The 15,635-nt window shown below is 35.8% G+C and overlaps 1 protein-coding gene across 1 annotated transcript in view; it reads left to right on the forward strand.

The window, feature by feature from the left end:
* ASAP2 (ArfGAP with SH3 domain, ankyrin repeat and PH domain 2) overlaps positions 1-15,635 on the forward strand; it is a 76,832-nt gene that overhangs the window by 43,762 nt on the left and 17,435 nt on the right. Inside the window, exons 13-22 of the mRNA XM_017744985.1 lie at positions 4,181-4,268; positions 6,070-6,118; positions 6,227-6,393; positions 7,772-7,905; positions 8,629-8,723; positions 10,384-10,573; positions 10,989-11,074; positions 11,271-11,386; positions 11,842-11,909; positions 13,520-13,633. Coding sequence (XP_017600474.1) covers positions 4,181-4,268; positions 6,070-6,118; positions 6,227-6,393; positions 7,772-7,905; positions 8,629-8,723; positions 10,384-10,573; positions 10,989-11,074; positions 11,271-11,386; positions 11,842-11,909; positions 13,520-13,633 — 1,107 coding nt within the window. The remainder of the gene's footprint in view (positions 1-4,180; positions 4,269-6,069; positions 6,119-6,226; positions 6,394-7,771; positions 7,906-8,628; positions 8,724-10,383; positions 10,574-10,988; positions 11,075-11,270; positions 11,387-11,841; positions 11,910-13,519; positions 13,634-15,635) is intronic.

Below are 15,635 nucleotides of genomic sequence, written 5' to 3' on the forward strand. Positions count from 1 at the left end.
TGAATCAATCTCTCATTTGTGCATCTAACCACAAATCATTATCAGAATTGATAATCAGGAGTTAAGGAGGAGTATAAAGCCAGCCCTGCAAAGCAGAGTCATTACTATAGCTTTGAAATTATCCCCTTGTTTATTCCTCTTCTAATTTGGGTGTGTTGGAGTGTGTCTTTGTCAGAGAATAGTCTGTTGGTGTATTCCATGCTGGTGTCTCCATGTGCTGTGGTTGTGCTTGATATTGCACATGCTGTACTGGTACCAGTAGGAATGTAGTTGGGGCAGCTCAGAGCTGGCAGAGGCTACAAAATCCACTTGTGGAGCAGAATTTGAAAACCTTCACTTGCAAGTACAATTACTGAGTCTATCAAGATACTGTTTTCTTCTCTTTTTATAAGCTGTCTACCAGATGTTCTGGCATTTTTAGAAGCAGTAAGTTCCCACTGAAATCAGTGGGGCCATAGCTGGAAATCAGTTCCTAAGGCAGATACTCAAATGTTAATTTAGGTGGGTGGGTTTCACAGGTTTGGTCTCAATGTTTTTATATTACAACATTAGAAAAGTCCCTTATTGTTTTAAAATACACTCCTAAAAGGTATTGTCACTTATTTGCTCACTTCCCCCTTATATATTGATGGCAGCTTTATGTAAAAAATTATTGAATGTTTCACAGACACTGAAACAGGTAGAAGTGATTTTTGTTCGTTAAAAATTTTCTGGGCTGCTCTAAATGTCTTCCAAGAATTTGGAAGGAGCAACATTGATTTCCAAGCTTCTCAGGGTTGATATCTCCTGGTCTCTGAAATATGATGTGTTGTTCTCTCATCCCAGCAGTTCATCAAAATCTCAGAAATTCAGTTGTCGGTTTTGTTTTCTTTATCAAATACAAATTTGTAAATACTTTTCCTTTAAAGGCTAAGTGTTTTTCATGGATTTCTCTTTGGTCATGTAGCCTCTCTTTATGAGGGACTACTTTGTCGGTCTCTAGAACAACTATCTTCAGGCGATTGCAGGTGCTCAAACTTGCCTGCCAAGTGCTCTCCTGATGAATGGAGAGAATATGTTTGGTTCTCTGTCAGTCACCCAGCTGTGACCCTGTATGTGCCTGGCTGCATAGGCGTACAGAACTTACACTTTTAGACAATGAAAAGCTTTGAAGAAATCAGCATTCATACATTTAACATATATGGATGAAAAAACCATGATAGAAGCAGACTGAACCATGTAATTAGGAATTCCTAAGCGCTTTCCAGATCAAGAAGTCACAAGGCAAAAAGATTTCAGAAATACCAGATTCCTCAAACTGGATTTGTATTTAAAGAACATTTGCTGGTTGTCTGCAAAGAAAGGAATGTAAGAGACTCATCATCGAACCTTTTTTTGTTGTCATTTCTTTACTGCTGAATACTGTACCATGATGATTAATAGGACAATCTGAAGGCAAAACAATCAGATTTCATGTTTTTATCCAGGAGTTGATCACTTACAACCAGAAAAAATGCATGATGAAATCAGCCAACCAGTCTGTTAAATGGACATATTTGCTCATGCCTTTTGTAAAGCCAGCTCTGTATCATGGCACTCCTGCATTGTCTCAGAGGCCTAACTTTTTGATTCTTTCACTTCTTTTTTTTGGTAGAATAGATTATGAGTCAGTTTTTCTGGATAGAGGGTTGCCATTTCTGCAGGAAGGAACATGAGTTGATGCTCAAGTCTGTGTATGGCATGAAAGGTGGCAGCACATCTTTTCAGGGTGTTGACATGTTAACATGGGTGTCCAAAAACTCAGCAGTAGTCTGAAATTTAATTGTCTAATCAGAGACTCAATCAGGAAAGTGAATTTCAGAGGTTTCAAACAAGTAGTGTAATAGTAGTTACATGTTTGTTAGTGTTTTCCATGTCTAGTGTCTCCTAATCCTGCCAAGTGTCTGAATTAATGTGGCTAAAGAGCTCATACAGCCTTAACTCCCTTTGTCTTTAAGCTTCAACTTCTTCCCAAGCAGCACCTGCCATTTGGTGGAAGTGTGTTGTCCACAAGCAGCAGGCACAGGTCAGGGAGGCTGCCGGATGGAAACATGAATGAGGTGCTATCAGCCATATGCAAAGGGTTTTTAATACCTTTGTTAATGCTGACTTCAGGTTAGGAGTTCCTCAGATAAAAGCTCAAGAATATGTATGGATTCCAAGATAAGCATTTTTCGCCCAGGATATGTTATTGTTGTTGCAGCCATTTCTTTGGGTTCTCAGATTGTGATACTGAGTTCTTCTGCTGCATTCTTCTGTCCAGAGGGACAAGTCCTGTGTGCACTGGTCCTTCAGACCTCTCTGAAGCATTTTACTGCATTCATTTACAGCTTCATATTTCACAAGTTAGAGAAAACTAATTAGGTCCCAAATGCACTTCAGATCCAAAGTCCTGGGGCGAGGGGATTCTCTCTTAACTTGAATTGCATTTTTACATTCTCATAGAGCCTGTGAGAAAGGTATATATGAGTTGCCCAGTGTCTATATAATTAATAATTGATAAATATTTGTATATATTCATATATAATTTATAACAAAATAATTAAAACTGTATACATTTTACTACTAAAAAGAAGCCTGGAATTTGAAAAGCTATTTATTAGGCAGAGCGTACAATGCAGTTGTCAATAAATTGTCATCTTGCTGCCTCCAAAACCTCTCTTGGGTATAATTTGTTTTACATTGCCCAGCAAGTGACCTGCATGTTTATTGTTTCAAAGCTTGCATGACTTTGTTTTGTCTGCTGCTTGTGCTGGGCAAAGCATGAGCCTGCTATTTTTCAAGGACATCATGCTTCTTTTTTTTCTAACAGGAAAAAAAATACATAATTGTTTCCTTGCTTATGTTTGTCCATGGTTTTGATTTTTTTTTAACTGTTCTTCAGATATAATGATACTGTTCTTTTTTGGCCAACTACATTGTTTTATCAGACTGTTTGAAGGGAATCTGTAATCTTCTGACTTGTCCCTTGATTTTTGGAATTAAATGTTTTCATTAATAAATTTGGATGAGATTGTGAGAATATGTACATTTCTTATGATTCATTGCAAGTTAATTACATTATGTGATAGTACAGCTTCATTTGATAGTAGTTCTTGTTTAGATGTTTAAATCTTATTTTAGCAACTCAGTCTATTAATATTGTTAGAATGCAACAATTAGTGTGGTAATGTGTTCGTGGATATTGCTATCTTTATGATAGTCCTTTCCCAATAGTTTAAAGTACTATTTTTTAGATACTATTGTCTAGAGCAAAGGTTCACTAGTTAAATCTGCTTTCTGATTTAATTATTCCGAAAGAAGAGTGAAACTAGTTATTAATTGTAGGAAGTGAAGGCCATTCCTCAAGTCAAGGTTGCAATCATACCTTTCTAGGTCCTACTCCAGGTCTGTAGAGCAGGTAGGTTAAGGGAAAGAAGAGGTTAGTGCAGAGGTGCTATTTGAAAAGTCTTTGTAGCCTTTATGAGTCTTTCAAAATGCAGGTTCCTTGTGAATTTTGCTCTTAGTAGAACATTGTCACTTTCTATTCAAAAAGGAACTGAAATACCTGAGAGAAGCTTGACTAGAAAACATATATCATTATAAAATATACTTTATTTCACTAGATTTTTTTAGTAATCAGTTAGCTCAGTTTACTTTTACATATGTTTGCTGCAGGACTTCTGTGCAAACTTCTTATTTTCCTTCACTTATGTCCCATTACTAATTTAAAAATTCAGCATTTGTTCTAAACTGGTTAATTGGGGACCCCTTAAAGATATTAGCAGGAGTCAAAATGGTTAATTATTGAAAAGTAAACAAGTAATTTTTTTAAATTGAATGTCTGAGTGTTAGGGGATTAAATGTAGGGATGAACCTGTCTCTTTTTCATATCCAGTTGCTTTAGGTAAGTGTTCCTGGTTACTGGTAATTGAAGAGATTCTACCCTTCTTCCTTTCAAAATTGTAGTGTCTATCCAGTTTCCAGTAAACAAAATAGTCAAATACAAGTGGTTTACGAACCATGATGCAGAAGAAAACATGAATCAAAACCTGGGGACCTTAAAAATTAAACAGCCATTTGTCAAGTCTTTTTGGCCAGCGGGATGTTATCCTGTGTTTTCAATCTGCCGGGCTCAGTCAGTATGGATATACTAAAATGTATATGTTTTATCTTCAAATAGGCTAACCGACCTCCAGCAAAGCTCAATCTGTTAACCTGCCAAGTGAAAACAAACCCAGAGGAGAAAAAGTGTTTTGACCTCATATCACGTAGGTTTGTTGTTCAGGTCTTTTTACTTGCAGCTCATAGCAGAATTTTGCATTATTTCTGTAGATGTGTCAGTAATCCACTTGAACATTTTTGCCATTGTAGAATGCTTCCCTTTATAAAATGCTCTTCCTTTGACAATTTGACATTTCAGTTATTTTAGCATAATGCAACTAACTGTGTCTGTTTCTTTGGAAAACCACTTGTTTTTGAAAGTTGTCTTCATACCTTTTTTCTATATAATTTTTTGCTGTCTTACAGCAGAGTAACTATTTTTTGCTGTGACCTCACTCTTCATGCTGAAAATGTCCTAGCTGATCATCTTGAAAAGTTACACCTTTTGCACAAGATCAAAAGATGCTTTTAAAACTTTTTAAAATTTAACTCTGGCGGTTACTATGCAACTGTGAAGAAAATACTGAAAACATTTTTTGGTTTTGTTATCTCATAATAGATATAAAGGTGAGATAAAGAATCTACATGTTAAACCCACCAAAACAGAATAATTTTTGTATTGGAAGGGGATGATACGAAATTGTGTAGTAGAATGTTTCCTTTTTTTTCCTCACTAGGATATTTTACTGAAATAGGTATCTCAGATTATCTGGGGAGAAGAATACATATGTATTCCTCATTTGTTCCTTTATTTAAGGAACATAAGCATGAAGTTCTTCTGCATTTGTAAATATAAGCTGTGCTGCTTATGCGAATAGACTTGAATCCTCGTGTGCAACACACAGCTGATAAATTTCTGCTCAACCAACTGGGCTTCCCTCTTTACTTTTGCGCTTTCTTTCTTTGTTGATGACTGTGTCATGTTTTGCCCAGTATCAGCTTATTGCAATGTTATCACACACTTGACAAGGCATAACTGGCCTCTTAGCCTTCTCCAGATGACTTGTTCACTTCATTTTACTGGAGAGTTAAAAAAAACCTCCTTGTTCTTTACAAAATGTAAATTGCTGTTATCATCACAAGATAAAATCTCTTTAGGTAGCACTTTCCTTTCTGTTCTTTCATATGTCTTCACTGTCTTAGTATTTTCCATGCTTGAAGCTATCTTTTAATACCTTTTAGCCTGAATATTTTTCAAACTTTAGAAATTTTTGTCTTACAATATCTTTTTGCCAGTAGCTTTACCTCAACTATTCTCTCTCCAACTCGGTCATTAAACTGTATCATATCTCATTTGCTCCACAGACTTAAAATGTATTATGCTTTTTTCTCTAGTAGTACAGTATGATGACAATGCTTAGAATTAGAAAAACAGTAGTAAACTGGAAATTGTGAGCTTGGTTTAATTGAAACAGCTTGGGTCTTACGCTGGTTGTAGTTTGGACTTTGTGTCTGGCAGATTTGTTTTGCCATTTGTGATTACTGGGTTTTAAGAACTCATTTGATCAAATCTTTCTTACATACACAGATAAACTCAAATAGGGACTCTATATTTTACTCCCCTTCCCCCCAGCAGAACTTTAAACTTGTGATTACGGAGGTTATATCCAGAACATGGAACATTTCCTTTGCTCTCCTGCTGCTCATGCGATAAAAGCACAGCACTGAAGAAAACAACTTCTGTTTAAAATGCAGCAAGCCACCTTATGTAAACATGGATGTAATAATAGATAAACTGTAGGTAGTAAGGTGAAACTTGTTAAATAGACATATTTTGTGTCAACACACTCCAGTGATGAGAATAGAGACCTCAGGAATCAATTAATTTTAGATTTCATTGAGAGATTTCTGCAAGATGAGTTTTTCAATAATTTTTTTTAATCAGTATGTGAATTATTTATTGTGCAGACGACAGAACATACCACTTTCAAGCAGAGGATGAACAGGAATGTCAAATGTGAGTTACTTTGATAATTTTATTTTTGACACTGGTGTTCTACTGAGACTTACTTTGAACTTCAGAAGTGCCAAAATACTTAATAGCAAAATATTACTGCCATTTTAGATGGACATCTGTGCTACAAAACAGCAAAGAGGAAGCTTTAAATAATGCATTCAAAGGAGATGATAACACAGGAGAAAATAATATTGTCCAGGAACTGACAAAAGAAATTATATCTGAAGTCCAGAGGATGACTGGAAATGATGTTTGTTGTGACTGTGGAGCACAAGGTGACTCAATTAAGCATATTGTTAATTGGTAAAAATTCTTTGTCTCATGAGAATATTTAAGCTAATATTTTATGCTTTCACTTTTACTCATTATCTCACAAAAATTATACACATAGTAGAATATGCTAACAATTTAATGGAACTACTTGGAACTACTTTAGTGAGATTGATTTGCTATATGCTTATTGTCAGAAGGGAGAAGTTACTAAGAAGCTTATTTTTCTGCTATGTATTTTGCTAATTGTAGCTTTTGTTTACATAAATCAAATGAAGTTACATAAAATATGGGTTAATAATATAAGATTTAGGTAAAACTGAGCAGCTTCAAGTAAGTTACTTGAAGCATTTTCTTAGTACACTTTTTTTTTTTTTTTTAATCATGTTTGACTGAGTGAGACAGGGAATATGTCTATATGTCTAAGGCTGTACTCATTTTGAGAAGAATGCGCCTGCTGACTATGGTTTGCAGTGCTGGTTTTGTTGATCAATGAATTTCGACTTTAACCCTCTTCAAATTATTTTTTAAATCCTGCTGTTTCCTGTGTTCTTTTATGTTACAGGGGCACTGCAGGATTCAGGGGGTTTTGATGTGAAACTGTAGCTGAAAGCATCAACTCTGATGCTTTATGCACTTTACAAATCAATAGTTACTTCTGGCAGTAGATAATTGTGTAAGACTACGGGAAGAGTCAAGCCTGCTGTTTTGAAAAAGGAGAGTGTAAATGGCAACTAACAAATATTTATCAAGCAAATGAATTACTCAGCTGTCTAAATCTTCAGAAATTAATTAATTGACTGGAAGATGAGGGAATGATGTAGTAAATGCAAAATACCAGGAGAAAAGACAGCCAAGGGCTATGAAAGAAGAGGGATGAGCCTTAGTATCTGTGAAGTCGTTGAGTGAGAATCTTGTAGTGTGTGCTGTATGTGCACTTCTGAATCACTTCTGCTTCACTTAGTCTAAAGTCTGTTTGAAGTACACAAGAGCCCCAACCCTGTAAACATTGTTATTTCAGTTTAAATTGCACCTGTATTACCAGATGAGAATGTGACACTGTTATATTGGTGGTGGGAAAATGCAGTTCCTGAAAGTTGTTTGAAGAATGACATACTGAGTAGTTGAGGAGCCCCCTTGGATAGAAATGTCCTTCACAAAAATAGAATAAAAATATTTGACTTCGCTTCTTTCAGCATTAAAACAAATCCTGGTTTTTTTTCCAGGTAGAGTAAATGTAAAGACATTAAAAAAAAAAAAAGAAAAAAGATAATTAATGCACAAGAATCTTATTTTGCAGAATTTAATTTCTGTATTCTACATTTTCTAGAATGAAATAATTGCCTGAATAAATTTTAATTCTGTGGGTGCTTTCTGTTTCAGATCCTACCTGGCTTTCAACAAATTTGGGAATTTTAACTTGCATTGAATGCTCAGGAATTCATAGAGAACTTGGTGTTCACTATTCCAGAATGCAATCGCTTACATTAGATGTGCTGGGAACATCTGAACTTCTGGTAATCAAATTGCTTTTATTAACTTAAAAATAGTACTGTAAAATACTTCTAACACAAGTATATTTTTGTCACTTTAGCAAGATGTTCCCATCCTGAAGTTGTCTCTGGATAAACATAATTTAAGAAAGCTTAATTCTTGACGTTTAATGGAACCTTCTGGAACATACTGTCCTACTGTAAACTTTCTCTTATCTTAGAATACAAATTAGTAGAGGCTTCATATTTTCTGTGTTTTCAAGTCTTTTTATCCTTGGTTGCTTTTTAAAAGAACACAGCTGTTTGACATAGAAATGTGCCTCAGATTAAAAATTGAAGGACTTCACAAATACTTAGTCCATTAATTATTTAGCATTATTTTAGAAGAGAACTTTAATCCCCAAAGAAAGAAAATGTATTCAGCTTTGCTACACAAATAAGTTACCACTTTTCAGCTGCTCTGTGGCAGTTCATACATGTGCTCTTACCCAGCACAAAGTATTTGCATTTAATGTATGAACTGGTGTCTTGCTGGATTATTCTGCAGTTACTTGTTCATGTACTAAAGCCCAGTTGAAAGCTCACATCCAGAGAAAGTACCTAATCTGTTTGTTACTGCTGACGTAGCAGCAGATCAAGAAATAAGGGGTCCCAGCTCTCATTTTCCCTTGTCCTCCCCTTGTTATGTGTGTGGCCAATAACTGAACACGTTTATTAAGTGAGCTGTGGGATTTTCTTTTTTAACAGCTTGCAAAGAATATTGGGAATGCTGGATTTAATGAGATTATGGAATTCTGTCTGCCAGTTGATGAGATGGTCAAACCCAATCCAAGCAGTGATATGTAAGTAAAAAGCCACTACTTCTGAAAAGGCAGGCATTTAATTTAATATTGCTAAGGGGCTGTGCCATTATGGTTTGCACTGGCAGGCCATGGATTGTGTGTAATGTCTTATTTATGGTCTTATAGCCAAGGAGTAAACCTTTCTTCTGATGATCTGCATGTCTGTTTTATTGAGTTTTATCTGACTGTATCTTCCCTAATAGTAGGGAATATCTTACTAACTCTTTGAATCATGGTTTGTGGGACAGAAACAAATTAACCATGACTTGCTGGGAACTTTAACGACATTCAAGGACAGGGATTAAAACCAAAGCGATTAATTTTGTGCTATTTGAAAACAAAATAGAAATTGTAATAAGGTGCATATTTACCTGAAAGATACAAACAGCATTCAGAAACTACACCTGGGACCGAAGTCTGTAACTCTGTGGAATGAAGACAGAACATTTAACTGAATTCCTCGAAAGCACTGAACAGGGATGGCAGAGATACAGCAAGGACAGCTGCCTACTTGGCTGGATACTACTCATCATGAAAGAGCTAGTAAACAATGCAGAAACAAACCCAGAAGAATTTGCCTTGGCTGAAGCTGATTTTACGTTATGTTGACTTTCAGCATTATGACAAAAACAGCGTTAAACAAGACAGTCTAGATAATTTTTGACTGCCACTATTAATAATAATGTAGAGTATTAATATTAATAAGTAAAATTACTGATAATTTTACCATATTCTAAATCAATATAATAAGAACACTTCTAAAAATTTGTATTTAGAAAGATCATTTAGTTTGATAACTCTGCTTATCAAATTTGGGGCTATTTTTTTGAAATGAGACTATCAAATGCTTTATGAACAAGAGTTATCCATTGATCCAATTTATTATCATTTATTGGGGTTTTTTACTTCTTGCCCATTACATGGTATCTAGGTGGTAAAGTATGACTTTGTTAAATGTCTTCTGTGCAATGCTGTGTACATCCCAAGAGCTGGTAAGAGGTTATGCCTTTGGGAGGGCATGCAAGTTCCTGTCTTGCTGTGATGGGAAGAGGAGTAGATGTGTTACTGGGCATCAACAGCAAAAAGTGGTAACTCGTGCTGAGTCAGGTGTACTAAGTTTTCATCTTACTCACTAAAAGCTCCAGCACATCCTCCCTGTTACAGTTGTGGTGAAGAGTTTAAAGAACATACTCACTGTTGTGAATTCTAATTCAAGGCCTCGATAGTCTGTGCAGAGTTATAAGATAGTTTGTGGGGTGTTTTTTGGGATTTGTTTGGGGGTTTTTTTGTATCCCATGCCTTCCATCCCTTTCCAGCATGTGTAGGAGTACCGAGTCAGATAAACATAAACCTGCAGGGCAACATAAACCAGCATTATAAAGCTTTGATGTATCTTCTATACATAGAGCTGGGTAGTCTTGATCTCAACATCATCACAGAGTTTGGAAGAAGAAATTCATTGTCTGTCTTCTGATTAGATATTGGATTCATTTTCTGTAACTACATTTCATACTTGAAATATGAGACTGCATGGTTACATGCATATTTGAAAAGAAAAATTACCACAATGAATGATATCAAATAACTTGCATGTATTTATAGAAATGCTAATGTTTCTCTTCTGCTGAAAGTTATAGAAGTAAATCATATTCAATTTCAGGAATGCAAGAAAAGATTACATTACTGCCAAGTATATTGAGAGAAAATACGCAAGAAAGAAGCATGCTGACAATGCAGCTAAATTGCATGCTCTTTGTGAAACAGTCAAATCAAGAGACATTTTTGGATTAGTTCAAGTGTATGCTGATGGCGTGGATCTCACAGAAAAAATTCCACTGGCCAATGGCCATGTAAGTGTTGTAAATTTTATTAGACAAATTGTTCTAAGTGCAATATGCATTCATTAATTAAAAATTATTTGAAATAACATCTGAAACACTGTTCTGAATGCATGTCCTTTTAATGATGTAATTTAACAATAACAGAAGATACTAAAGAGTTTAATATAAAATTGTTTCCAAATACTATCGTATTTTAAATTTATTAAAACATTAAACATTAAATCATTCAATAATCTGTTAGTTTTCAGCCTATTTATTTACTTTAAAGGAATGAAGGGGACACAGTAAGTCTTCACGGATGTTTTAATGGTACCATGTTTGAATATATTGAAATGACATGTTTTAATTGATCTAATTAATGTCTTACTAAAATTTCTGCTTCTTCTTCAGAGGAAACAAATGTCTTTTTTCATTTTATTCTTAGGAGCAAGACGAAACAGCACTGCACCTTGCTGTTAGGTCAGTTGATAGAACATCCCTTCATATAGTTGACTTTTTAGTGCAGAACAGGTAAGTGTATGGAAAGCTAAATATTGGCATTGCTTTTGTGTCAAGTCACGCAAGTACTAAATAAATACAAATGCTTAAGTACTAAAGTTGTATTTGCAAATGTAATTTTATTCTTTGAAAATCTTCTAATGAGAGTGGTTTAATAATTTAGAAAACTTAAATTTAATTACCTTTTTTCTTTCTTGTACTCCAATAGTGGCAATCTAGATAAGCAAACCTGTAAAGGTAGCACAGCCCTGCATTATTGCTGTCTAACAGACAACGTTGAGTGCCTCAAACTGCTGCTGAGAGGGAAGGCTTCTATTGAAATAGGTAAAAGGGTAATGTGTACTTAGATTTCCTATTTGTCGTTGCTTCAGATAAGAAACAGTGAAGTTGAAATAAGTGTATTTTCTCCTCCATTTTTTATCATAATTCTGTAAATAAAATCTTCATTATTAAAGAATCAGTATTCACTCTTAAGTTTAAAATTGACATATATTACACTTAATTTTTAAACAGATTTAGATTTTTAATTGCTGTTTTGTTGTCAAGTTATATCCTGCCATTTCATGGCTATCATTCATATATATGTGGCATGTTGAATTGCTCCTGCTTGTCATGTTCAGAGGGTTGATGTGAGCTGGACCTACCTATGAAAGAAAGAGATGAGTTTTCGAGTGTGTTGGTCTAGTACTTCACCATGTATCTGCAGGTTTGTCTTTAGTAATGGACATGTTAATAGTGACACCTCTCATCACACATTTCTTTTTTTTGCTGTAATTTAGCAAATGAAGCAGGAGAGACACCACTTGATATAGCTAAACGTTTAAAACATACTCACTGTGAAGAGTTGGTGAGTATTGTGTCATTCTGTGTGTGCATTTCATGTCTGATCATTTAACAGTTTACAGCTGAATATTCAGTGAATATATTCCAGATGCAATAGTGGTGTACTAGAAATAGTTATATCCTTAGAAATAGTTATATGCTTACATAAAGTTACATGCTTTTAAGAAGAAAACTGTATTTTTCTTCAGATGCATCAGAAATTATAAAATTTTTGAGGCCAGAGGGTGATTCTGTTGAGCTTTTAGTCACAGGTGCACAAGTAAGATTCCTTCAATAGGTTTTCAGGTCACACTAAGTTGGGTGGGAGTGTTGATCTGCTGGAGGGTTGGAAGGCTCTGCTGAGGGATCTGGATGGGCTGGATCAATGGGCTGAGGCCAACAGTATGAGGTTTAACAAGGCCAAGTCCTGTGTCCAACACTGGGTCACAACGACCCTCTGCAGTGCTGCAGGCTGAGGGCAGAGTGGCTGGAAAGCTGCCTGGTGGAAAAGGACCTGAGGGTGCCGGTCAACAGCTGGCTGAACATGAGCTAGTGTGTGCTGAGGTGGCCAAGAAGGCCAATGGCATCCTGGGCTGTATCAGCAATAGAGTGGCCAGCAGGACCAGGGCGGTGAATGTCCCCTTGCACTTGGCATTGGTGAGGCCACACCTCAAGTCCTGTGTCCAGTTCTGGGCCCCTCACTATAAAAAAGGCTTTGAGGGGCTGGAATGAGTCCAGTGAAGGGCAGCAGAGCTGGTGAAGGGTCTGGAGCACAAGTCTTACAAGGAGTGGCTGACGGAGCTGGGATTCTTTGGGTTGTTGAAAAGGAAGCTCAGGGTGACCTTATCACTCTCTACAACTCCCTGAAAGGAGGCTGTAGGCAGGTGGGCATTTGTCCCTTCTCCCAAGTAACAAGCAACAGGATAAGCAGATATGGCCTCTGGTTGCACCAGAGGAGATTTTGATTGGTGTAGGAAAAATTTCTTCTGGAAAGGGTTGTCAAGCATTGGAACAGGCTGCTCAAGGGAGTGGTTGAGTCACCTTCCCTGAAGGTATTTAGAAGTGGTGTAGATGTGGCACTTAGGGCTATGGTTTAGTGATGAATATGGTGTTGCTGGGTTCTTGGCTGGACTCAATGATCTTCAAAGTCTTTTCTAACCTAATGATTCTATGAATCTAAGTGTCCAACATCTCCTTGAAATCTAATTACTAAAGTACTTTTTATGGGTGAAGACCATGGATTAAGGCCATTATCTTGTTGCACAGATCCCCCCCCATATTAGGGGGGATCAAGGATTCTCAATAAGTGACTCTGATTCAAGAAAACTGCCATTGCAGTTTTAATTTCTTTGAGTTGCAATTTCTAAACCAAAGCAAATACAATGTGGTGGTGCTTATCAGAAAATGGAACGTGGATCTACAATGGTTGATGAAATGTCTAGTTACTTTTGATTTATTCCTGTTGTATTTGGTAACACAGTTTAATTCTTTAAACTTACTTCAGTGCAGTAACTTTCCAGATTGCTGAAAGCAAGATTCTTCCTGTATGTGGACTTTGTTTGATTTTAAATATATTGGTTTGAAATATGTACTGCACGTAATGTGTCAACAGTCTTTTTTTTTTTTTTTCCTTAGCTTACTCAAGCACTGTCTGGAAGATTTAATTCTCATGTCCATGTAGAATATGAATGGCGTTTACTTCATGAAGATCTGGATGAAAGTGATGATGATGTGGATGAAAAGCTGCAGGTTTGTGTCAGCATTATTTTTCTGTACACATATATGTGTAAGTGTGATGTTCATAATTATTTCAATAACTTTGCTTTTTACTATAGGTAAAAAGCATACTGGGAAATAAAGTTCTGTAGTAAAATGCAGTAGCTTGAATTTTTGTTTCTGAAATTATAGTTAGTCTTCTTTTTCCTCTTAAAACGTGACCATGTGGTGCCAAATTATAATTAGCCATGCGTTATATCTTCTTTTCAATGGAGTCAATAGTTGGTTTCAATACATCAGGAATATTTAGATTTGCTGATCATGAAGCAGATCTAACATGAACTGGGAAAATTGCCTTTACAAAGGAAGGCGCCTCAGACTCTCCGCATGTTTGAAACATCTCCAGGCAATGGCTTTAACTTTAGAACAGTTTATGCATTGTTTTGTCTTCAGCTGAAGCTGTGCATTAAATAAGCTACATCCATTAATAGCAGGGTAGGGTCTTAATTCTGAATCTTCACATATAAAATAATTTTGGTTTTTGTGCTTTTCATGCATGAAATTTTTTGTGGAGTTGTGGTACTTTTAGGTCCAGAATCATAGAATGGTTGGGGTTGGAAGTCTAACCTCCCTGCTATAGCAGGATCACCTGGAGCCAGTTGCCCAGGACCATGTCCAGATGGCTTGAACAATGGTCATATTACAAAACATTCCAATAGCACAGGAATTTCATTGCATTTGCAAAATTTAATTTCCCAGTTTAGGGCCCAGCTTGAAAAAGTATTTAAGCACCTAAACAGACAGGTAACAAACTATCGTGTTTTGACACCTAAAAATGGCATGAATGTCTAGGAGACAAGTAAGTTGAAATTATGTATAGGTTACAAAATACTAATGACATCCTGAAGCTTTCAGAATTTGAAGTATTCCATGTAAGTGCTGAACTGGTTTTTGTTCTTTGTGTATGTGGTATTATAAGTGCTTATGCCTTTTTTGCTTTCCTTATAAAGTACAAGGAATACACAATAGACTTTATATTAGTCTTCAGATGTGAGCACAACATGTTTTGAAAATAGCTAACAAAATCTCCTTTTTCCTCTGGATAATGAAATTTGACTTTTTCTTTCTACAAGCACTAGCACTTTAATTCTTCTCTTGCAAAATCCCCCATCTCAGCTAGGGCATGAATTACTAACAGTAAATTAATAACATAAAACCAAGTCTTATGCATTGGGTTTTTCTTTGTCAGGCTTCAGTATTTCTGAAAACAGTCTCAGGCTGATTTCCATTATCTTCATAGAATCTCTTTAAAATTGTTAGGTCATTAGACCATTAAATTGGCTTAAATGTTTTGGAGACTAATTTTGACATCAATAATTCCTCTGTTGTGAAATACCATTTTTACAATACTGTGTGCATAGGATTATTTTCCCCATGTCCTGTCTCTAGCCCAAGATAGCTGTTATCTCTGGTGCTTGACTTGACCTAATTAGCAACAAAAGGTGTCACAGGCTATCCCTTTCAAAGCACAATTTCTACCTTCTGAGAATCTTCTTAAGATTTTCCTTTAAAATTTGGTATCTGTGGAAGAATCTGAAATCCATGAGCTGCTAGATCCAGTTCTTCTGCATGAGCCTTCTTACTCTATCCCCATATTTATGTATTCCTATATATTTTACGGCCCTCCAGATAATAACAATAGTAACGATAATCATTTTGATAAAGCAAATTGAAACCTTTAGAGGTCGCATTTTTTCAAGCTGTAAAAGTTTTTGGTAATTTACTAGTCGAAATCCCTTTCTGGCATTGTAGCGGGTTGAGTTTGAAACCAGGCAGAAACACCAATTAAATGTAGTGGTTTTGGTTCAAAATATTCATTACTTACTTATTTTCCTTCTGTGAGATAAGAATTAGGAGAAAAACAAAGCAGGCACAAACCTTAAACAGTTGCAGTACAATGAAAGAGTTTTATTACTAATAGAATTAAAAGTAAAGAGAAAATAACAAAACAAAATTAAAGCAAATCCCCCCCCCC

The sequence above is a fragment of the Corvus brachyrhynchos genome, unplaced genomic scaffold (assembly GCF_000691975.1).
Source record: "Corvus brachyrhynchos isolate BGI_N302 unplaced genomic scaffold, ASM69197v1 scaffold116, whole genome shotgun sequence".
Taxonomy (NCBI): Eukaryota; Metazoa; Chordata; class Aves; order Passeriformes; family Corvidae; genus Corvus; species Corvus brachyrhynchos.